Raw genomic sequence first — 25,081 nt, forward strand, 5'->3', positions numbered from 1 at the left:
CAGATGGATTAAACAACAGAAGAAACATATAAGTCATAAAACAGAAATGCAGTGACAAGAAAGGCATTACTGGACACCTCTGGCATCTTTAACTGATTTACTGCAGTTGTTTAAGTAAATCAGTAACTACAGTGTGACATTATAGAGGCTATAGATTTACTCTGGTAAATGATTTACAACATGGGTGTTGGGTTAATTATTTAAAAGAAGTCTTTATTTGAGTTATGGTGCTGAAAGTTTATTGACGTGTGTAATTTTATGTGCTTATTTTGAATATGGGGTCCATTTCTATTTAATTTGGTTCAAATTTTATGAATGATTTTCTTGCTTAATGTTCCAAAAAGGTTTGCGAAAAATCAGTTCCTCAAATTTTACTAAACAGGGTATTGTGTGTGTGCATGCTTTTGCAGGATTAAAAAAATCCAATAAGACAAACCTCATTGGTCTGTCTACCCTAAAACACATACACACAATAGAGTGTAACACTTAAGCGTTACACTATAGCATGACATTATAGATATAAAGTTTGGCCATTATGATTGTGCTAATTATTTCGCAACTTTGAAATTTTGCAAATATCACCTTTAGTTCCTTAGCACTCCTTGTGACAAATCTTATCACTGCATCCCCCTTAGTTAACCCATAAAAGCAATTTAAAGTATGCAATTTAAGTGTAACACCTGTAGTGCAACATTACGTGACAGCAAAACATTACAAGCACTAAAACTTAGCTTTTTAGGGCATTACTACAATGTGCAAAAGAACAAAAGTTGGTATAATTCCTTGCACTAATTTGTGTTTTCTCTTCTCTATGTCGTTTTGTCCTGCCATGTTTCAATATGACCAGCTCCATACCTGCATAACTGTTAATTCTAGTGAACCTGAGCACTTGCAAGGAGGGGAAAATAACATAAGTAACACTTAGGCTAACAGCTGTTTGTTAAAGGTCAAAACATCTGAAATTGCTTTCAAGCATTTCCTTTAACAAAAAAAAAAAGGCCTACGTATTTAAAAAAAAATTAAAAGAAGTTATTTTAATGCTTGCAAATACATTACCACACGTGGGCTATATTGCACTGCAAGTACAACGACCCATCCTCTTTAATGCATCGCATAAAAAAACGAAACAATGAGCCTTTAGACAGGCAGATAAAACACATTTTTTTAAAACATGCAATATTCAGTTATAAAGCTTGAATAACTCTGACTTCCAAGCTTGAACATGCAATGAAAAAGGAAAAGCCAAGACCTGTGATGTTCCGGAAACGGTGCGACTGAGTGGTGATCGGTCCATGCTCACAATAGGAGATAGACGGCTTGACTCATTAACATCATCTGCCTCCTCGGACACCAAGCGAGCATCTTCTGATGCACACTTTATGGTTCCACTTTTCATTGCATTACTCAGCAGCTGAAAAAGAAAACAGACTTTGATAAACTGCAATGAAGGTGAAGATTACATCCATCCTCATTAATTTAGCTGGATTCCGCTCCTTCTTCAATGCCTTGCACTGCAAACGCTATGGAGGAGCGGGGCATGCCCACAGCACTCCATGTCACCGTGACGTGCAGTTCAAGTACACACCACTACTTCCGATTTTGGCGCCTAACACATGCCAAACGTAAGCCAAACGTGGTTGTCCTCAGCAAGTCGCAGTGCACCTAGCCCGTGGACTCGTTGCAGCACCCTACAGTGGCCACAGTAGAGAGTTTTAGAATAGGGGCCCCAATAGTTTGGGGCCCCAAAGAGCTTTGTGGGTGTTAGCGTTGGGGCACCCAGGAATGCAGAGTTTTAGAATAGGGCTTTGCGTTTGCTGATAGCGTCTTGCACTGACAGTGCCACTACTGCGTCAAAGAAAAGCTATTAGAAATAATTAAACAAAATATACCATTTTATAATAGGAATAGTAATTTTGATTTGCACGTATTCACGTTTAATTACAATTTAGAGGTTATTCTGTAAGCAGCAAACAATTAGTTGTGCTTAGTTTTGAGCAATCCGACTTTATGTGCCTTCAACAGCCAAGCTTAGCCGTGTTAGGCCTACGAGCCATAAAATCCACAATTGAATTCGGAATCAGCGGCGTCTAATAAATCAATCTTCATAATACACGCTAGTTGAGAGAAAGCGATAACCACAGTCACTTTTTCTAGCTTGCGAACTTCACGGGTTACCACAAATCGAACCCAGTTTAGTGCTAGGTTAGAGCCGTCGCTTCGATGGGTGCCGCCATGTTTGCTGACGCAAAGCTTTTGGGGCCGCTATTTGGGCTCCCGCTAAATCGGTGAAATAGCGTTCCGAACGCAAAACCCAAACGCAGTTTGCGTCTCGCGCATGCGCAGTGGCTTCGACACTATTTCTTTGGGGTCCCAAAACGTTTGGGGCCCCTATTCTAAAACTCTCTAGTATCTACACTACACAGCAGACTGCAGCTACATGCAACTGTAGTGCACATGTGCAACGTTTGATTTGAACGCGACAGGGCTCGAATTTTTTCACCAAACCTGGGGGGTGGTTCAGGACTCCCTTAACTTATGTAGGAAGCACGCATGTAGATACTGGAATAATAATAACAGACCAGCCATCCTTAGAATTTGAAAAACACTATACCCAAAGCCAAAAAATATTAAAATTTGTTGAACAATAGTAAAAAATTGATTCATTATTTGATATGATGACTGTTTATTTAAGGTTAGCAGACTTTGTTCTGTAGGGGTGCTGTGAACAGGCACTCTGCTCTATAGTCACAGCAACAACAATCCGTGTTCCAGACAAGCAGAAATGTTCATAACCTGTATTATGAAATATTCACGTAACAGTTGTCGATGATTTGGTTGCTGTTATTCATTCCAACCAATGTTAATGTTATCAATGTTCCAATGTTATTCATGACCAACCCTTATATATAGCTTTCATTGATTACGAGAAAGCGTTTGATTCAGTCGAAACCTCAGCAGTCATGGAGGCATTACGGAATCAGGGTGTAGACGAGCCGTATGTAAAAATACTGAAAGATATCTATAGCGGCTCCACAGCCATCGTAGTCCTCCATAAAGAAAGCAACAAAATCCCAATGAAGAAAGGCGTCAGACAGGGAGATACGATCTCACCAATGCTGTTCACAGCGTGTTTACAGGAGGTATTCAGAGACCTGGATTGGGAAGAATTGGGGGATAAGAGTTAATGGAGAATACCTTAGTAACTTGCGATTCGCTGATGATATTGCCTTGTTTAGTAACTCAGGAGACCAACTGCAATGCATGCTCACTGACCTGGAGAGGCAAAGCAAAAAGGTGGGTCTAAAAATTAATCTGCAGAAAACTAATGTTTAACAGTCTCGGAAGAGAACAGCAGTTTACGATAGGTAGCAAGGCACTGAAAGTGGTAAGGGAATACATCTACTTAGGACAGGTAGTGACTGCAGATCCGGATCATGAGACTGAAATAATCAGAAGAATAAGAATGGGCTGGGGTGCGTTTGGCAGGCATTCTCAGATCATGAACAGCAGGTTGCCATTATCCCTCAAGAGAAAAGTGTATAACAGCTGTGTCTTAGCAGTACCCATGTACGGGGCAGAAACCTGGAGGCTTATGAAAAGGGTTCTACTTAAATTGAGGACGACACAACAAGCTATGGAAAGAAGAATGATGGGTGTAACGTTAAGGGATAAGAGCAGATTGGGTGAGGGAACAATCGCGAGTTAATGACATCTTAGTTGAAATCAAGAAAAAGAAATGGGGCATGGGCAGGACATGTAATGAGGAGGGACGATAACCGATGGTCATTAAGGGTTCCGAACTGGATTCCAAGGGAAGGGAAGCGTAGCAGGGGACGGCAGAAAGTTAGGTGGGCGGATGAGATTAAGAAGTTTGCAGGGACAACATGGCCACAATTAGTAGATGACCGGGGTAGTTGGAGAAGTAAGGGAGAGGCCTTTGCCCTGCAGTGGGCGTAACCAGGCTGATGATGATGATGATTCATTAGTTCTGTCAGCTGATGGCACTGCTGTGCAGGTTAGTTAGTATAATTGATGGGTTTGAAAATGGGCTATAAAAAATCACTCGGTGACTTTATTTGTCTTTTCTGAAGTTGGTTTCACCCTATATCTCATGCAAACTACAAGTCGGAAAATCGGAAATTGTGAACGAGTGCTGAAAATTGGCCATTTTGCAAGCAAAACAAAATCCGTGGACACCTAAGTACTTCTGAGTTGTGAACGCAAAAGCATTAATGTCCAATTGAACTCCACTGAGTGATCTTTCGAGTTTGAACTCCTCAAGAACAAGTGAGTATGTTCAGACACTTGGCCAACGCCTCCTATTAGCATGAGGCCAGTCTGCTTTGATTCGTGATGTCATGCTACCTTGCTCGACTGCCATGGAATCTAATGGGAACACTACTGAGCAAGCCATGGCAATTTTAACATCAATGCTTTCATCACGCCAGGATGGCAATGGAAATTTCGGTCAAATAGCACATCATCATAAAGCAGAGTGCACAGGTCTGTTATCTAGGTGGCATTGGCTTGGCGCGTTTTGATCTGGCCTTATTCTTATCAAGGTGCAGTTAGGATGTAGGTGAAAGCTTGTGCAGGCAAGGAATGTGGGGATAACCTAGGCTTTAAAGAGCAAAAGTGAGGGTGACGTGGCGTTGCGCCGATGCCCTCTGCCCTCACGCAACACCTGGCGTGCTATCGTGGCAGAAGGTGTACCATTTGGCCCGCTCTGCTTTGTCCAGGCGCGCTCGCAACATGGTGTCGCAGCCAATGGAAATTTAGGTGCCGTTACTCTTGTCCAGATGACAGATGCTGGCTTTTTAGCTCCATGAGCCATTCGATGCTTTTGAATCGAAACTATAAAAGTTGGCAGGTACGTAATACAGTTCAACCTAAATATAATGAACTTCAATATTAATAAATTCATTACATAACGATGTATTTAACTTTTTATAACATCTTGTCCTCGAAAAACATGCATTTAAAGCCTCAATATAATGAAGTATGCTTATACAGGATTTCAATATAAAATTTCACTGCCGCCATGAAGGAATACTGAGACAATAAATGGAAGCTTCCGCAGATGCAGATGGTAAAAATGTTGAATTCAGCAACCAAGAGCCACCGCCGAAGCGACGCAGCACCATGTTCAGTCCGAGTGCGATAAGATCCTATCACATTCTGCACGCTGTATGCTTTTGGTACGTGTGAAATCATGGAGGGTGAACCCAAAAGGATGATGGTTTGGTCAGTGCTATTTTCCTGCGCGCAAGCAAGGATAAAGTGTGTGTGCGTGGGGGGGGGGGAGGGGGGAAACAAAGTGCGCTCACGATAATGTGATCAAGCGCATGCGGAAGTTAAGGCAGGGGGACATGCCTCTCCTTTTCTAGCATGGCTCATGTATGCGCATGGTTGTCAGCACGGCTGAGCGCATATGCAGCCCACACATATGCAGCCCACACACTGTTTTAGAGGTAATCTGCCATATGCGCAAAGGGTGTATGTGCTAATGGCTTGGCATCATGTGCGCCGTCTTCCTGCATGTTTAGTACTGGAGGTTGCGTGATCTTGAGTTTCATAAGTGCATTGAAGCGACAGGCAGACAAAGCATCCCCTCCCCGCTTCCGGCATTTTTCATGATAGTGTCGTCACACTGCAGGTGACACTATCAGCTGCAGGGGCAAAATGAATGCGAAAGCGTGGCTAGCTTCGCTTCGTACCGATGATGTGATGATATCATTGACACGGCACGAAACTCTATATGAAACAACCTTTTGTCGCGAACCCTTAAATTCTACAAAATGACATTTTTCTCTTATTAAATTTAGCTTTCCGCAAATGCTTGATAATTCAGAAAATCTTGTGCTTCCTTTTGTGTAAGAAAAAATTCCATCCGCAACTGTACTTACTTGCATAAAGGATCAAATTTCAATTGTATGTTGCCCGCTTCTGGAACACATGACTGCCCTCCCTGAAACGGTGCTTTTTGCAGCTGCCGGCAGACAGTGACACAAGTTTATGCTTTCGCCATCGCGACAGCAGCTCGCATTACCATAGGCGAAAGTAAATTTGCACTTTTTTCTTAAAAACCAGGCAATGAACTGTGTCAAGTGCTACACTAAATGAAATAGACTCTAAAATGCGATCTTTCTGCAAAATTTGAGCAAGAACATCGCAGCGGTGAGTGCAGAATCATTTTTCAAACAGGCACAGCGAACTATGCAGGACCCTGCAGTATTTGCTGTAACTACCTGAATGGAATTATTTGCTCTGCTAAAGCGTGTGCGCATTGATTTGGCAAAATTTTCTATTGAATGAATTTTCAGCTGCAACATTACACAAGAAACACAGTTTTTTTTCCTGGTTTTGAAAGCACATTTTTTTTTCTCTACAGTTCTCTAAATTACTAAATTCTTTTGCTAAGCCCATTTGTCCACATAGCCTCTGTCCAACTGTTGGGACCACATGCCTATGTACTCTCACTCAGCATAGTAGTATAAAATCCTGCAGCAAAGCATTTAATCATTGAGGAAGCACACACTTTCCAAGACAAAGCCTAAACACATGCCTAGCTAGATTGACTAGAGTCAATACTCATAACCAATCTTCTAATAGTTCATAAACATTGCCACATGAAATCCTACATGACCAAGTTCTTTTTTATTCCAGCTAGTCCACTCACAGCATTGATGCCCCGGACTTTGACATCTGCATCTTCCTCTTCAGTAGCTTTTCGACTTTTGACATCAAGGTCAAGATCAATATCCATTCCAGCAAAGTCATCAAAAAGGTAGTAGTCCCCGGAGCGTATGGCTGCCAAAATAAAGTAGCAACAAATTAGTCAGAATAACTAGCACCGCAAACATGCGAGTGCAAGCAGTGTCCATAGTACAAGCAGCTATAACAAGACAAAAGCAACAGGCTCCATTGGGTGCACATCAACTGCTTGAATCTCATGACAGCCAGAAGCACCATGCTGTGATAGCAAATTATTTACTTAGACACTTGCCTTTTTGGATGTGTGAGTAAGATGACATGAAGCAGTGAGCAGCTACTCTTACCCCCGTATTCAGAATTGCAACTTAAGTCGAAGCCCATGCTTGACTTGATTTAGATGATGCCTGGCGTTAAGGTGCCCAAAGACGCTCACTGCGTTTCCTTTGGTGCGTTCACGATAGGCATCACTTAGATCAAGTCAAGCATGGGCTTCAACTGAAGTTGCACTTCTGAATACAGGGGTTAATGTGCTAAAAGGAGGGCAGCTATGACACAGGTATGGGAGCCCAGCACAAACAGCCCAAAGCCACGAGACGACGCTGTCTGTACAGTACAGACAGGCGAAGCACTAGATGACAAGCTATAAAGACAGAAATGGCATTCAGACCACTGTGCACAATCACACCAATACTGGGAAAGGAAGCCTGCCATGTACTAGACCTTACATGATGACAACCCCAAAAGCTGCAACAGCTAATTTGCATTTGCCACTGCAGTGAGCAAAATAAGCATGAGAACTTCAGCAACAAATGTGCTACCTTGTTTGCACCCCAGGGCGATCTATAAACCACAATACAAGCAAAACCAAAGTGATGTATGCAACTTTGATCGAATACACAATTTTTTGTACTCGCATCAATACAAGCAACGAAATAAGGAATCTAACCTGAAAAGCTGACGAATTATGTACATGGTTCACTGCTGTAGTGAGAGAAATATAAATTCACATTTAACTGCATATTCTAAGAAAACATGCAGGTATATTATAAACCACAGTGCCTAACATAACAGCTGTAAGGAGAAGCCATCATGTAAAGCGAGCAGGCACAAACGGGCAGCTAAGGACAGGCCAGCTTTACACGCATAGTGTGAGGAGCGACGACTGGACCCCTGACGCTGTGGGGCAATGGCTGAAGGCCGGGGCACACTGGCAAGCCGCACGTGTGGCTGCCCAGCTGTTGATAGCCGGGGCTCCATGTAGCTGTCGAGGTAGGCTGTGAAGCCCGCTGAGACAGGTGACATTGTCAGCTGCCCCATGGATGGAGACTCTCCTCCACCTGCAGGAGGCTCTTCCTCCAGTAGGGATTGACCCCCCGCAGGGGTAGAGTAGGGGGTGGAGTACTCTGTTTGTAGATTGCCACACGTTTTTGGGGAAGAGAGGGGCCAATTTTATCTTGATAAACCTTTTCACTGATAAAACATTCTACCCAGTTGTATGTGCACCTGTTCATTATGAAATGGATTAGCTCTATTCACACTACAACAAATTTACACATTAATATGGAAAAATAAAGCTTCATCACAGTACCATCTCATAGATAGCAATAATCCACAAGGGTTTTGTTGCTGAAGTTGGGCAAACACTATGGAGACAGATTTCGAACTGCATTGGCAAAAACAATAGCCACTGAAAATAAAATGCTTTTGGCATTTTCTTAACCACACCAACTGCAAAATGTCAAAAGCAATATGATAAAAACAACCTCAATCATTTTTGCTCATTAGTAATACCTGGGTGCTGAACAGCATCTGGTCTGTTACCTTTTTAATTTAAAATACGTCACTGACATCTTGCTGCAGTTCTGACTGGACCTATGCTGCAAGTTTGAATAGTAAGTGCAAAGTGTTTTAGTAAAACGAGTTGGAAGTTAGATGGCTCGATGAATGCCCTTGCAGTGCCAGTTTGTCTTCATGTAAGTGGGTTCAGTTCATTCATTGTTTTCACCATGTTTTACATCAGGTGTACATTTCAAGAGTCCAGATGGGTGCTTTTCAAGTATGCTAGACGAGAAATAATTAAGATTTTCATATTCTGTTTTTATAAAGAGTTCTCTCATGAAGTCCACATTCTCTAAACTTGAGAAAATTCAGTAAGAATAGAAAATTACTCATTTCTTCTGCAGCTATACAGATTACACGATTCTGAAGGTACAAGAAATATGATGAAACTAAATTTTCATTTCATAGAATTAGTAGGTGCTTGAAGGGGTTAACTCCTCAAAGTGACATATTCAGCCTTCAAGTCCGAAACCTAGGGAGTTCTTTTAAAGGGACACTCAAGGGAAACACTAATTCAAACTAAAGTGATCTATTAGTGCTCGAGAATCTCCAAAGCGTCAATATTATAGTGAACAGGACCTTAATAATCGAGAAATCAAGGTAAATGCAGGACATAATTACAGACGCCCCTGGGACATTCAAGCACTTGTCCAATGACGAAAGCTCCTCAGTTAATTTCTGTCCCGAGTACTCAACTACTCGTTGCAAAATACATCCTCGTATTGTATTATAAGATGAAATAAAATGCTACTTGTCCAGTTCCATTTCATGGTTAGAAAAAAGAACTAATTGAAATTACCGTTGACAACGACGCGGGCGTTCGAAAGGTTTCGTTTTCGCTCGACTCTGCGCCACCCATGCTTTCGCGTTTCAGTACTTTCCTGATCGCATTGTGCTGCACTTGTTTTGCTGGCTCGTGAAACTCGCACAAACTGCAAGTAGCAGAGAATTCAACTTCCACGTGACGTCGCAGGATGCCTGAACGGTCTACGGCACTTAACCAAAAAGAAGCTTCAGCGGATAATCTGCCGCTCTGTCTTGGCTTGGTGCCGCGGTCTGTAGGGTGCCGTTTTACTCACCGACGGCAGAAAAGAGCGGTGATGGCGTATGCAACATCACCACTCCCCCGATTGGGTGGCGGGAAATCTGAATTTCGAAAAAGGTATTCCGACCCTTCAGATAAAATTTTCTCGTAAGCTTAGTCTTGGCACAAAACAAGCGTTGCGAGGTTTCTGGAATGGTATTTAAACAGTTTACACCGACTTAGTATTTGCCTTTAGTGTCCCTTTAACTCTTCCCTTACCACAACCACTGAACGCAGGTCAAGGACGAGCCACGAGTGCCGCACCTGATTTCAATCCTGGCGACATTACGGACTTGCTTTTCAATCTAGAATGGAGTATAAGGAGTAGACTTTCGCGTTCCGAGTAGTACATAATTTTTTGTTCTGCCATGCGGATGAAATTCTTAACGAATGTGCAGAGGTGTGCACCTGATAATGGTGAAGATGGCAGGTGCTCTGGTAATTGCGTTCTCACAAGAACGACATTCTTGCAATTCTGCTCTATCCTCATGATACTATAGCAGTGAATCTGAGGATGTCAGATAATAGAGTTCTCATAAGCTTTGTTTTGATATATAGCATGCTGTTGTAACTGCAATAACATATTTAACTCTTTCAGGGTCAAAGACGTAAATATATGGCACCACGAACAAGTCCAAAATGGTCGATGCCATATATTTACGCCGCCGTCTGTAGGTTTAAAAAGCGTGCCAATTTCCTAACTTTTTCTTTCCTGGCATGTGCTGCCACTAGGTGGGAATACAGGGATTTTTTTACTCACGCCTCCCTCTCTGTTTTCGTTGGATGGTTTGTTTGCTCCGGCGCGTCTATATACTACCGCTCGCACATTGGTGTGCGGGTGGGTAGGCGGAGGTTAGTTTGGGTTTTGTTCCGCGGGCAGTTCCAGCTTCTTGCGCTCCCAAGAATGATGGCTATCTCGTTACTAATCGCTCAAAAGGCGACTGCCTGTTACTCGCTCGTATATTGCTCACAGGGGTGTGCATATGAAGAGTGCCGCTGTGCATGCATTTTCTTTCTTTTCTTTTAAGACTCAGAAGAACTAAATGCCTCTGGTTGGTGATAAGCTGAAGATTAGCGGAAGTTTGTCACACATTTTGCTTTTTTGACAGGCACACAACCACAGAGTTTTCTTGTGTGCACTCACCTATGCAGTTCGATTACGCTATGGATGTAAATATTAGTGTAAGAGAAGAAACATTTAAGACTTGTGAAATATTCTCGTGTGTGCATTTTTTAAGCCTTGAATTGCGTTAACAATGCATCAAATTTTTAATTCTTAGACGTTTATTTCCTTTTTTTATTATTGTTATTCATGAATAAACAGTACATATATACCAATACAATATATTTTTTGCTCACTTTACGGTCACCCTAGAAAAATTACGGAAAATATTTTTCGAAATAGGTCCCTTTGAAGAATTTAAATCTGCAATAAAAAAAAATCGACCCTGAAAGGGTTAATACAAAATCATCGCTAAACCTTCAAGAAAGGGTCATTTGTTTCCATGTTACGGGAAGAGTTAAGAGAAAGCTTTAGCTCGGGGGCTTCTAGCTAAATACAAGGGAAAGGAGAAATCGTTTTTATTTTGACGAGGTTTGTTTCATTTAAAAAAGTTAGAATCTCTTGACTATTGGTAAAAAATTGCAATTTTTCAGAAAATAAGACTACCAAGTTCACACTCAAACACAGCAATTAAAAACTATATCACAATTCTGTAAGTTGTGTCTAATAGTACATCTAAAGTGGACCAAACTGATATATTACACATGGCTCTCAAATAGACCACTTATATGTGAGTAGGACTTTTACAAAACACTTGTGAACAATGTAACGAATTCTTGTAGGATATAAATTGATATATTAAATTTCTCCGTTTTGGATGCTCTAACAGATGCAATTTACAGAATTGCAATATCTGTTCTTGGTGCAGAGCTACGAATTTGTAAACTTTGTGCTTCTATGTTTTTTTAAAACTTACCATTCTTTTCAAGTTCCTCATAAATTTTCAGGTCCTAAATCGCAATTGGCCCAGTGGTTATCCAAGAAAAGCGCTTCTGCATTTTATGTGTACTTGAATAGGCAGCATCGGAGTTGGGCCCAAGCTAAAGCTTCCTCTTAAGGCTATTGCAGTTTTTTAAAGGGAAACCTTGTTTGAGGTAGCAGAATTTTGCCACATTGGCTTGATTACTAGGACTAGGCAAAATTTAAATGTGAAAAATCACAATAGGTAATTACCGAACTATGAAAATTCAATAGATGCTTTTTCAATAAATTACCTTATAGTACACATAATTGAGGCATTGAAGCTGGTCAATGCTAGAGGCATCAGTTGCTGTGGTTAGCATAAGATTTGACACATTTGTCTGTGAAATATTCCATGGAATACACTGCTGTTCTGTGTAAATTCATACTTCACTGCATAATTTTTTTTTTTCAATTCAAAGAGTTTGTTCAGACAACGTGGTACAGTTGCCTAGGGCGCAGACCAAAAGGCAAGTGGTTGCCTGACAAGGAGTCTGTGCCCTTGCTCCCATTCGAGAGCACAAGACATTCAGCGCATAAAAAAAACACTAAACAAGATCGAAATACAGAGTGGTTGGTAACATTGAGACGAGAGTTATTTCACATTGAATATGTATGTACAATTGGGAAAATTGCTGTAAGAGACAACAGAAAAAAAAAAAAAAAAGAGGAGTGGTTATGCCTGCAGTGACAATAGATACATAGTGATGCTATTTTTTAAAGCTTTGAATGATTTACTTTCTTGGATAATGTTTACAGCAGGATGGTGATCGTTTAAAAAACTGGAAATTCTGTAGCTAAGTTTCTGGGTGCCGTAGTTTGTACGTATTTTTTCCTTATTGTAACATATGTGCCGGGTGTTGTAGGTGTGTGCTTTCGTTAGATATTGTTGAAAAAAAGCCGTAGGATCGGAATGCATTTGTAGGTAACTAGCTAACGCTATCTTTTTGTTTATAACATTCCACAGTGTAAGCAGTTGATGTTTTCTAAACAGTGGGGCAGTGTGGCTAAGGTATGGTGCATTATCTATTAGGCGCAAAAATTTCTTTTGTAATAAATATATGTTTTCTATGCTTGTTTTAGGTGCTGTGCCCCAGACAAGAAGACAATAGTGGAAACGCGAATGTACCAGTGTGTAGTATAGTTGTTTCTTTAGCCAGATAGGCAAAAGGCTCTTTATTTTATGCATGATACCAATGGACCTAGATATACCAGTGCGAACTTTTTCAATGTGAGGTGACCAGTCAAGATGCTCGTGAAAGATGACACCAAGAAATTTATGTGTTGGTACACGTTCGATAAATTCATCGCGAAATTGGATAACTATTTCTTGTTTTATACACTTGTTACGAGCGCGGAATATAATGTACTTAGTTTTTTTAGTGTTTAACTCTAATTCATTACCGTAGAGCCACGTGGACAAATTTTTCAGCCATACATTGGTTTCTACTTGGAGGACTTTTAGGTCTTGTCCGCAGAAGAATACATTGGTATCATCAGCGTACATTATTATTTCTGGTGTAGAGGGCACGTTAATTATATCATTTATATAGAGCAGAAATAACAGCGGCCCAAGAATTGATCCTTGTGGAACTCCATAATGTATCTGACCTAAGCTGGATTTTGCATTCGTAATATTCGTGTACTGGTGACGATTTAGGAGGTAATTCTTTATTAATGTGAGAGCCGTTCCTCTAATGCCATATTTATATAACTTGTACAGTAAAACAGGGTGCTTAATGGAGTTGAATGCCTTTTTAAAGTCTAGGAAAACACCTATTGTATATATTTTCTGCTCAAAGTTGTCTATTATCTTATCCTTAATTTTTACTAGCGCCATTTCAGTAGATTTCTCTTTCTGGAATCCGTATTGCTGCTCGGCGATGATATCGTTTCGCTTGCAGAAGTTTAGTAGCCTGATGTTTATAACTTGTTCAACTACTTTCGAGAGGATTGGTAGGACTGAAATTGGCCTATAATTATTTATGTCATTTCTATCACCTCCCTTGTGTATGACAGAGATTTTTGCAATTTTTAATTTATCTGGAAATATTCCGGTACTCAGAATCAGGTTGCATATATGCATAAGTGGCTGACTAATCATGTGACTGATGGATTCTATAGGTTGAACTTTAATATCATCAGCACCACATGCACTGTTATTTTTTAGGTTTTTGATTACTGTACAGATTTCTAATTCAGTAGTGGGAAACATGAAGATTGAGTTTTGGATGTTGGACGTGATATACGTTGTAAAATCACAATTACTTGCCTGAGGTTTACTTGAAGCCCCTGATATAAGAAAGTGCTCATTAAGTTTGTCAGCAAGCGACGCCCCTGTGTAAGGCACTCCATTTATAACGAGTTCAGAGATGCCGTCTCTTTTGTTGTTGGACATTAGCTGGTTTACTGTATTCCATACTTGTTTAGGGTTGTTGCAGATATCAGCAAACTTATGTTCGTAATAACTAGTCCTGGCTTTTTTAATATCAGAGCTTAATTTATTACGAATTTGTTTGTATTCAGTCAAACAGTCCATATTTTTCGTTCTGATAAAAGAGGCAAATAGTCTGTCACGTTCTCTAATTCTTTTTAGAAGGTCGGCATTTATCCATGGCTTTCTGGCTTTTTTACACTTTTTGATTTCTACGGTAGGGAAGGCTTGATTGTAGAGCTCAGTAATTGTTTTAATAAAGGCGTCATATGCTGCGACGGGGTCAGATAGTTGAAGAATATCTGCCCAGCTTGTTTCTGCTACTAAGTTTCTAAATATTGTGGTCTTAGCTTCATTAACGATTCTGTATGTAATGGGTGCACATGTTTTGGAGAGACTCTGTGGTGTATGGTAGGGTTTAAAGAACATAAAAATAGGTAAGTGGTCACTAATATTAGCTATTAGTACACCTGCTTGCACATCATCTTTTTTGTAACTTGTAAAACACACATCTAGTAAAGTATGGCACATGTCTGTCACTCTAGTTGGCATATGTATTACATTTTCACAACCAAACGAGAAAAAAATATCAAGCATTCTTTGTTGATTACAATCAAGCAATAGAAGATCGATATTAAAATCACCACAAATAACTAAGGGCAACTTAAACTGCATGCACTGTTCTAGCATGTTTTCAAGAAATTCTAAAAAAGTAGCCTGTGATCCAGAAGGCGGCCTATATACAACGGCAAGTATGGTACCAGCACACTTTAACATGAGACATTCAAAGTGTTGATTGATTATACAAAACTCTTCTATGGTGACATAATTTAGGTAGTTCATTATATAAATAGCCACACCTCCCCCTCTCTTATCACTCCTTGAAATTGATACGCATTTGTATCCTGGAAACTGTATAACATCATAATCGTTGGTGAACCAAGTTTCAGTGAAAGCTAAAATTTCAAATTTATGGTCTACAGTCGCCGACCGATTTTCCGGACTCCGAAAATTCGGACATGCCCGATTATTCGGTCAGCTTCGCGGCACCGCCATTCTCCCCATAAACCATAATGTATAACAACTGCCGAAAGTTCGGACACCTTGCAACCTCTCGTCTGATTTTTCGGACACTCCTTGAGCGAACTCGATCGAGAGCACCATGCACCGACTCTGATCGGCTCATGGCTCGACTTGCTAAACGCCATTTTTGTTTTGAACGGAGCCTCCTTGCTGCCCCACGAAGTGGCGCTACTGGAAATCCCCGCTCATCATCATCGTTTCTACTGGTTCGATAGAGTGGCTCTACAGCAGTTCCGGTTTCAGCTTAGTAAGCCATGTCAAGACAATCCAGCAGCTGATTTGTTTCTTCGCGCACGACGCTGCGAGTAGGCCGCGTTTTTCGTTTGTGCGACTGGTCTCGGCACGGTGGTGTTTGCTTTGTGCGCTGTGCCGAGGTTTCGGTGATCCAACACGGCATACGGAAACATCGCGTCAAGTGTCTAATGGCGCCGACAGTGCCCGCACAGACTGCGCTGGGGAATGCCGGCAAGCGGGTGCCGGGAGGCCTAAGATTTGTCGCCTTCCGATGTGCTCCCTACTGACGCGGAAAATGTTGTGCCGAGACCTGCGCAGTGGTTGCATTGCGACTCCGGACACCGTCTCATTTGACAGTTTCACAGGTGCCGACACAGCTGTACTGACGTGCGCAGAACTCGACGACGGCGAGATCATTCGTCAGATTTCTGCTGCACCGCTGGACGATGACTCTTGAGTCGGAAGATGACGCACCATGTGCTACGCTGCCGTCGCATGCGGAGCGTGTACAAGCAGTGACTGTGCTTTCAGCCACCTATAGTGATCGTACGACCCTCTCCGAGATCAGGCTTATCCGATTGCACGTAAACGGAACGGCGTGCTACGGCGCATTCACGATTTCTTCAAGCCTACTGCCGAGCCCGAATAAGTGCGTGGAAATAAAGGATTTCATTTTTTTTTTTCATAATCTGCTTTTTCGGACACCTGTTTATTCGGACATTTTCGCAGTCCCCGCGAGGTCCGAATAAACGGTCGGCGACTGTAATTCATTTAGGAAGATTTCCACAGAATCCTGTTTCTTCCGAAGGCTGTGAGCATTGAGATGGAATAAGGAAATTTTTTTTTCTCGTAGGTGCTTTGAATGTTTGAACGAATCAGCATCATGATAAGAATATGTGAACGGGACTGTCATTTTCAAGGGTGTCAGTTCTATCAGTTACTGCGATGCGCGTACCGCCCGTTTCTCAACGTATCTTGTCCAGATCGTTTGTCGTCCTAATCCTGATAGCTCGGCTGCGGGGGCCGCGACGGACAAACATTTTTCCATTCTTCAGCCAGGCAAACACATACTCCTTTTCTTTCACCATTTTCTTCATTTTCCAGAAGAGCGTCTTGTTTTGTGCTGTCAGGTTTTCATTGAAGAAAATTTTAGATTTCGTTTCCTTTAGTTGTCCTTTTTTTGCAAGCCATGCGTCTCTAGTTGAACGGGATACGAAGCGAACAAGAACAGATGCAACCTTCTTAGCACTGTCCCCGACCTCAATGTCATTGATAGACCGTGAGGGCAATCGATGAACAGCCTCAACATCTGCCTCGGAAAGGGGTGGAAGTTCGACATGGCTTTACAGAATGGCTTTACAGGAAAATACATAGAACACCTATGTAATTGGTGTATTTTGAGGATGGATATCTCAAGACTGGTGATAGCGTCTCGATTCCTACTTAAGTAAGTATGCTCCATATTAGCTCCAATTCTGCCAATGCAATATGTGCACGAGAGTAAAAGAAAGAAAAAAAAAACGATTACTGAAATACAGTCGAACCTCGATATAGCGAACAGTGTGGTGATTGTGAAATAGTTCGATATAGCCAGAATTCAACATATAAAATCACGTAAAAGACGCGTCAAAAACTTCTGAAAATCAATCAATGAACTAAGGGTGCGATCGGGGATCATTGTTTGGAGCGCACATTCGGTTGTGCCATGCGCGATTGGCCTAGGCCGCGCCGCAAACACACAATTTTACACACACAATTTATTTATTTGGCTGAAAGTACGGCAACAGTGTAGCCTGCCTGCTATGTGTAGGACTCGCTGTGTAACAAGCGAGTCCTACACATAGTTTTAAAAGATCCACAAGCGATAGGCCAGTAGTGGCGTAGAAGGGCCAAAGCAGCTACGTTGGGAAGTCGGGAGCGTTGGGAGCAGATGAAGTCGGGAGCGGGGCAACATCAGCGCTTGCAGGAACAACCTCGGCAGTGTCTACGTTTGGCTGCTAATTCTGCTGCGATCTCCACGTCCATCAACCCAAGCATTTTGAAACACTGTCAATAACAAAGTATGAAGTGGCGTCTACCAAGGCATCTATGAATGAGCCCAGTGAGCCTGTGCTGTTGCACGTCTTTGCGGATGCAAACCGTCGGAGAAGAACACGCAGCATTAAATGCACTTTGTATCATCGTTAAATTCCAGCGAGTCTTCATTTTAGGTTAAGCCATCTTGGACTTTAAGACTTTAAATTTAAGCCGTGCTGTTTCATCAGAAACAATCACCGTACATGTCAAGTCAGTGATTGTAAGCTGCAATGGTTGTGCCAAGTCAACCAAGATCTCTTTGGTATCAGTCTTTGCAGCCACACAGCCCCTGGAAGGCTGATTTCTCAGCATTAAATGTCAGTGCATGCACAATAACACTCCTGGTGGTCTGTTTCTCAAAATAAACTTAGTTGCAAGTGAGCATCTTTCCTGTCTTGGTCTCCTTTTCCCGCAACACTTCTGCACTCCCCTTTGCAATATATAATGTCAAACCAACTAGCCCATCCTAATCATAATCCTAATCATCATCATCATCATCATCATCATTTTATTTTATGTTCGCTGCAGGACGAAGGCCTCTCTCTGCTATCTCCAATTACCCCTGTCCTGTGCCAATCGATTCCAATTAGCGCCTGCGAATTTCTTAATTTCATCACCCACCAAGTCTTCTGCAGTTCTTGACTGCGCTTCCCTTCTCTTGGCACCCATTCTGTAACCCTAATGGTCCACCGGTTATCTAACCTATGCACTACATGACCTGCCCAGCTCCATTTTGATCTCTTAATGTGAATTAGAATATTGGCTATCCTCACTTGCTCTCTGATCCACACCGCTCTTTCAGTCTCTTAATGTTACGCCTAACATTCTTTGTTCCATCGCTCTTTGTGCGGTCCTTAACTTGTTCTCAATCTTCTTTGTCAGTCTCCAAGTTTGTGCCCATATGTCAGCACCAGTAATGTACACTGATTGTACACCTTTCTTTTCAATAACAATGGTAAGCTTCTAGTCGGGAGCTGACAGCGTCTGCCGTATGCGCTCCCAGCCCATTTTTATTCTACCATAAATTCTCTTCTCACGATCAGGGTTCCCTGTGAGTAATTGACCTAGGTAAATGCACTCCTTCAGAGACTCTAGAGGCTGGCTGCGATCCTTAACTCTTGTTTTCTTGTCTGGCTACTGATCATTATCTGTCTTCTGCATATTATTCTTCTACCTCACTCTTACACTCTCTCTGTTAAGGTCCTCAATCATTTGCTGTAACTCGTTCCCAGTATTGCTGAACAGGACAATGTCATCTGCAAACTGAAGGTTGCTGAGATATTTGTCGTTGATCCTCATTCCTAAGTCTTCCCAGTTTAATAGCTTGAATACTTCCAAGCACGCAGTGAATAGCATTGGAGAGTTTTTGTCTCCTTGTCTGATGTCTTTCTTTATAGGTATCTTCCTACTTGTGGTGAATTAAAGGGCCCCTGAAACGGTTGGGACAAATTTTGTAGACGCGTAGGGTAGAGCTTAAGTAGAACATTCGCACCACAATTTAAATGAAGCATTACGTATTAATGGAGCTACAAGCAATTACAAGTTACCCTCCTCCCTAGCCATGCTTTTCCATCAACTCGTTCGCCGAGCGATTGCGGCTAAGCTCTGCCTTCATTGGTTCTGCGCCACAATGCGACGTTGCATCATGCACTTCCGATTGTTTTGGAGCCCGCCCCCACCCGGGCAAAACCTCTCTGCTAGCCGCTTAGCCATCAACCCCAAGCAAGAGCTATCGAAGTAGCGTACGTTGCGAATCTTCTGTCGCAGCGCCGAACGTATCTGGTATTCCGGTAACCACACACTCGCTGAAAATTTCGACGGAACGGTGGAGGCATAAACTCAAGCTTATGAAGGAACTTTAGCGTAGACGTACGTGAGCTGCCTGATCGGTCTCCACAGTCCAGCCACCCGTTGGCGCAGAGCTTAACCAGCCAAAGAAAGAGCTAATGTTGCTCTAACCAAGGGCAAAACATTTTAAACATTTACAAAAACGTGTTAATGATTACCCTCCCATGAAAAATTTACACCAGCAGCAAAGAAGAATACATTTTGTTACTGCTACTGTGTTTGTTTGAGCTCTATGCCACCAGGTGGCTGCACCATGCAGACCATCCACACTTGCACTTCTGTTCATCCCATAAAACGACACGCAAGGGGACACGGTCAGACCCTGTCCCCTTGCGTTTACCCTAATACCGGACTCGCGAAATGCTACTGCGTTAGTAAACTTCCGGTGTAAAGTGACGGCCGCAATCGTGCAAATCCTGGCGCCGATCGGATAATGGCAGTCCGATGCGCTGCAGCCAGTCCACTCGTCTACTGGCTTGCAGAGGGACACGATGTCGCAGCTTGACATATTGCCAGTCGCTACGTTTGCAGTCCACAAGGCAACAAAGTCGATCATAGCGCTCGCCAAAAAACAGACCGACACAGACGGTGGAGCTCTTGTCAAAGACGGCGCACGTTGCAACACAAGCAGATGACACTTGCTGTGTGCCAGAAGTCCTTAACTGTACTGAAAAATTGTTCTTGTGCATTATGTTACTTTCTGTTACTGTTTTCTGTTTCTGTTCCCTTTATGTTACTTTCTTTTTATAAAAACAAATTAACTAACATTGCAGCTATTACGAACATCATTTGTTTACCATAAAGTTGGAAAAATTATCGATCACACGCCCTGGTCAGCCAATCGGATAGCTCGCCCCACTGACGTCATGTGGGTGATTAACGTCTTATGGGTAGGGGTGGCTTAAAATTCCACCGCGCAGTGTGCTGCGATCGGCAGCGATGTGCATTTTTAAAACCTTATAATAAATTACACGCTTTACGCGGAGCACTTAGATGCATCAATTAATGATCAGAAGGACCTACTCTAACGACTCAGTATGTTTGTAGAAAATCGTCAAAATCGTTTCAGGGTCCCTTTAAGGTAGCTGTGGAATCTGCAGACATTTTCTAAGATTTATGGAAGCATCCTGTACTCCTTGATTACGTAATGCCTCTGCGCCTGCTGGCATCTCTACTGAATAAAATGCTTTTTCATTATCTATGAAAGCCTTATATAGATGCTGATTTTGCACTGCGGATTTCTCTATTACATGATTGATGACATGGATATGATCCATTGTAGAGTAGACTGAATTCAATATACATGTAGTCAGAATAAGTATTGTATAGCCAATAAATGTTGCCCTTATTCTATTAGAAATTATCTTGGTGAATATTTTATACAATACTGGAAGTAAGCTAATGGGCCCATAATTTTTCAATTCTTTAATGTCTCCCTTTTTGTGGATTAGTATAATTTTGGAATTCTTCCAATTCTCTGGGACCCTTGAAGTTGATAGACAGTTCGTATAAGGGTCGCCAGTTTTTCAAACATTATGTCTCCTCCATTTCTGATTAAAAATTAAATTAAATTATGGGGTTTAACGTGCCAAAACCACTTTCTGATTATGAGGCAAGCCGTAGTGGAGAACTCCGGAAATTTCGACCACCTAGGGTTTTTTAACGTGCACCTAAACTTAAGTACACAGGCGATTTTTGATTAAACTGACTGTTATTCCATCTTTTCCTGACACTTTTCCCCGTTTCACGTCTTGCAAGGCCCTTCTAACTTCATCCCTAGTTATAAAAGGAGCCTCTTTAACCTGTTCATTACTACTTCGAATGGAGGTATCGTGGCTCCTCTGGGTACTGCACAGGTCAGTATAGTATTTTTCCGCTGCTTTTACTATACCTTCGAGATTGCTGATGATGATATCCTGCTTATCTTTCAGTGCATACATCTTGGTTTGTCCTATGCCAAGTTTTCTCCTCACTGATTTCATGCTGCGTCCATCTTTTAGTGCTTCCTCAGTCTTTCTCCCAGTATAATTTTGAATATCCCTTATTTTCTTCTTGTTGATCAGTTTGGCAGTTCCATGAATTTCTTCAGTTCCAGGAATCTTATTTCTCCAGTTGGACACTCATTTTTTGTTGTTTCTTTGTTACTTGGGACAGCTTGCCTACTGGTTGCCTTGGTGCCTTACTTCTCATTTCAATTGCTGCTTCTGAAGGCAGCCTGGTTACGGTTTCATTCATTACCTCTATGTCGTCTTCATCTCTCTTTTCTAAGGCTGCATATTTGTTTGCAAGTACCAGGCTGAATTTGTCTGCTTTTACTCTTACTGTGTCTATGTTGGGCTGTTTCTACTTGACAAATTTTACTCTTTCTCCCCTCAAATTGAGGTGAATCCTAGGCCTCACCAACCTATGATCATTTTTAACAGGGATAGGCGGGCTAGTTGGTGGTCGATATTGGAATGCATCATGTAACCGCGCAAAACAACAAAGGACAAAGAAGGAAACATATCCGCACCTGTCCTGTGTGTTTCCTTCTTTGTCCTTTGTTGTTTTGCGCGGTTACATTATGCATTCCACTATGATCATTGCACTTTACCCTACCTAACACTACTGCATCCTGCACTATGCTGGGATTGGCAGAAAGTATGAAATCAATTTCATTTGTTGTTTCAGCATTAGGGCCTTTCCAGGTCCACTTTTTGTTGCTGCCCTTCGTGAATAAGGTGTTCCTTATTCGCAGCTTATTCCTTTCGGCGAATTCTACTAACATCTCTCCTCTAGTGTTCCTAGAATCGATGCCGTAGTTGCCAATTGCTTGTTCACCAGCCTGCTCTTTCCCCACTTTTGCATTGAAGTTGCCCATTACTACTGTATACTGAGTTTGCACTTTTCTCATTGCTAATTCAACATCTTCATAATACTGATCTATTTCATCATCGTCATGACTCAAGGTTGGGGCATAGGCTTGCACTACCTTTAATCTGTACCTCTTATTAAGTTTTGTTACGGCTAATGCTACCCTCTCATTAATGCTGTAGAATTTGTCAACGTTGCCCGCTATGTCCTTATGGATCAGTAATCCTACTCCATATTGTTTCTCATCTGGAAGTCCTCTATAGCAGAAGATGTGGCCATTAGTCAGCACTGCATATAAGCCTCACCAGTTATTCTAACCTCACTAAGGCCAATGATACCCCAAACAATACCCGATAGTTCCCCAAATAATTCTGCCAGGCTAGCTTCACTCGAGAAGCTTTGGGTGTTAAGCATTGCCAGGGTTAGTTTCCACTGGCGGCCTGTCCGGGTCCAGAGATTCTTAGCACTCTCTGCTGCATTACAGATCTGACTGCCGCCTTGGTCAGGTGCTCCGCAGCTGCTGGAGACTGAGGGCCCAATTGATTAAAGGAGTCATGGGGGAGGTAGTGGCCGAATATTGCACCAGGGAGGCCAATTCCTGTTCTGGTGAGGGAATGTTTTCTGTTTGAAGCTTCGTGGGCCTTCCTAATTTGGTTTTACCTGGATTAGTATAGCCCCACTGGCTCTAGGCATTTTTGCCAGTGTCAGGTGCCACTCGAAGCCTGGAGATGTAGTGGAGATGTAGTGAGCTGTACAAGTCCCACTTAGTCACTTCAAGGATCACCTTACTGAATTCGCATTCCACAATCCCGAACAGTCTGTTGGAAGCAACTAGAACAGTGAATGAAACCTTAGCAAACTTGACGTGTTGGCACTGGCCACCTTCAGACCTATTACCAAGTTTTTTACCTCTTGCATGTGGTCAACTGTCACACACAATGGGATAAAGCCACAACAGGCAAACATTTTTGTTTAAGCAGTGCTAATGAAAAATGGCAGTTTTGAGCGTGACATATTGTTGCAGCTAATTTGGAGACTGGCCATGGTTACACCATGTCCCAGGAGAATGAAAGGAAGAAAGGCCTCGGCTCACTAGCCACACTAGCCCAACAGCTTACTATTCAGAGAAATCACCTTGCCAATGAAAGTGAGTGTATTGACAGTAATCGAAATGGCCACAAATGTGTCACAGGTACAATGTTCATGCACCAGGGTCATGTCTGAAAAATCTATGAAAACATCACATGGCGTCTCAAGTTTCACCGTGGGGTATGTAGTACTACTAAGGCCATGATCGAATAATTGAGCAGGTCTGAATGATTGGTTAGCAACTGTATTCTTTCTTGGCCAAAGGCATATGCATCAGGTGTGTCAAACCATTAAAACGAGTTGAAAACACTAATCGAACCAAAATAGTACTAAGAAGTTAGACAGGTATACCATATTTACTCGCATAATGAACACACTCGTGTTATGAATGCAGCCCCTACTTTTCCAATTAGGAAGTACGTTTTTTCCCTTTTTCTTGCATAATGATCACACCCTGAACTTGCTGCCGTGAAGTAGGAAGCGCACCGTATGATTCGGAGTCTGATATGGCGTTTGGCGTGTGCGATTGTGTCCGACACCGTGTCGGATGTCGAATTGTAACACGTCTCCTACTTTTATTGCGATAGCAATTATATGGACGCTACAGGCACATTTTGGCCGTCGTCATTGTCGTCGCTGAGCGCCGCATGGTGTAGGTGTGAGTGAAAACATGCGAGGGAAGCTGACGATCGTGGCTCCATCTTGCGTGCTGTCTTTTGTCACGCAAAAGGCCCCAGGGAGGACGGGAGGGGGCGAGGGGGGGATGGCGGCGTTGTACTCTGGCAGCAACTGCGCATTGCACAACAGAGCCTGAGAGGCATCGACGATCGCGGCTCAATCTATCACATACAAGGGAGGAAGGTGGAAAGGAAACACACTGTCTTCCGTCTCACGCATGGCGCCGGGGCGGAGGGGAGGGAAAGGGGTGCGTGGGTTCTTACTCCAGCAGCCAGCAACTGCGCATTGCGCGGCCACAGTGTGCCCTATCTTCAAAGCGATCTACGTCAGGGGCTGAGTTGATGGCAGCTCATACCTTTGTGCGTGCTGCATTCTCGCCGCTCAGTTTGCATTGAAGCCAATGTTGGCAAGTTTATATGGCCGATAAAACTACTATCCTTACTTCGTATTGTTGTCAACACATTTGCTTTCGCAATCGATGGTTCGCATTTCGGGCGAAACTGACTTCATTAGTGGTGGCCACAGAAAAAAAAGACAACTCAAAATTTTACCCACATAATGAATGCGCCCCCCAATTTTGCGCATATTTCTCGGGAAAAAAAGTGTGATCATTATGCGAGTAAATACGGTATTTAACTAGACTGTACAAGAAGAAAAGAAAAGAAGACAAATAACACTCTGTGCTTTAAGATGCTATGCATGATACAGCGACTATGTAAACAGAATTGGTTCCCCAATGCAATATTGAAGCGGATTGCCAAGTGTCTTGTACAGACACAGCAACAGTGGGTATAGAAAAAGGAAGTTGTCTTCATATTCCATGCTATATTTCCCAGCTAAGTTTACATTCAGGTCCAGTGATGGGCACACTCATGAGAACTTGAATTTTGCGTTCAGTATCATAACACTGTCTGCATCACATACACACAACATCTACTACACATTGTATGCATGTTCACTTTGCAGTAACATTAATAGGTTCACTAAAAGCTCACGAAGCATTTATAAACTCGTGATGCCTCTTTCACAAGACAACAAAGAAGGTGAAACAAATGCACTGCAAAATCGTGCTCCTTGCACATTACTTGTGTTTGGACTTCTAAGCCGTGCATTACAAAAACTTGAT

The 25,081-nt window shown here is 42.3% G+C and overlaps 1 protein-coding gene across 4 annotated transcripts in view; it reads right to left on the reverse strand.

Moving 5' to 3' along the window:
- The window catches only part of Piezo (piezo type mechanosensitive ion channel component), a 242,465-nt gene that overhangs the window by 48,014 nt on the left and 169,370 nt on the right, over positions 1 to 25,081 (reverse strand). For all 4 annotated transcript variants that reach the window (XM_075698593.1, XM_075698600.1, XM_075698578.1 and 1 more), the window contains 2 exons: positions 6,680 to 6,810; positions 1,250 to 1,411 (listed from right to left, as the gene is read on the reverse strand). In XM_075698593.1, coding sequence (XP_075554708.1) covers positions 1,250 to 1,411; positions 6,680 to 6,810 — 293 coding nt within the window. The remainder of the gene's footprint in view (positions 1 to 1,249; positions 1,412 to 6,679; positions 6,811 to 25,081) is intronic.

Source organism: Dermacentor variabilis, chromosome 1 (assembly GCF_050947875.1).
Source record: "Dermacentor variabilis isolate Ectoservices chromosome 1, ASM5094787v1, whole genome shotgun sequence".
Lineage (NCBI taxonomy): Eukaryota > Metazoa > Arthropoda > Arachnida > Ixodida > Ixodidae > Dermacentor > Dermacentor variabilis.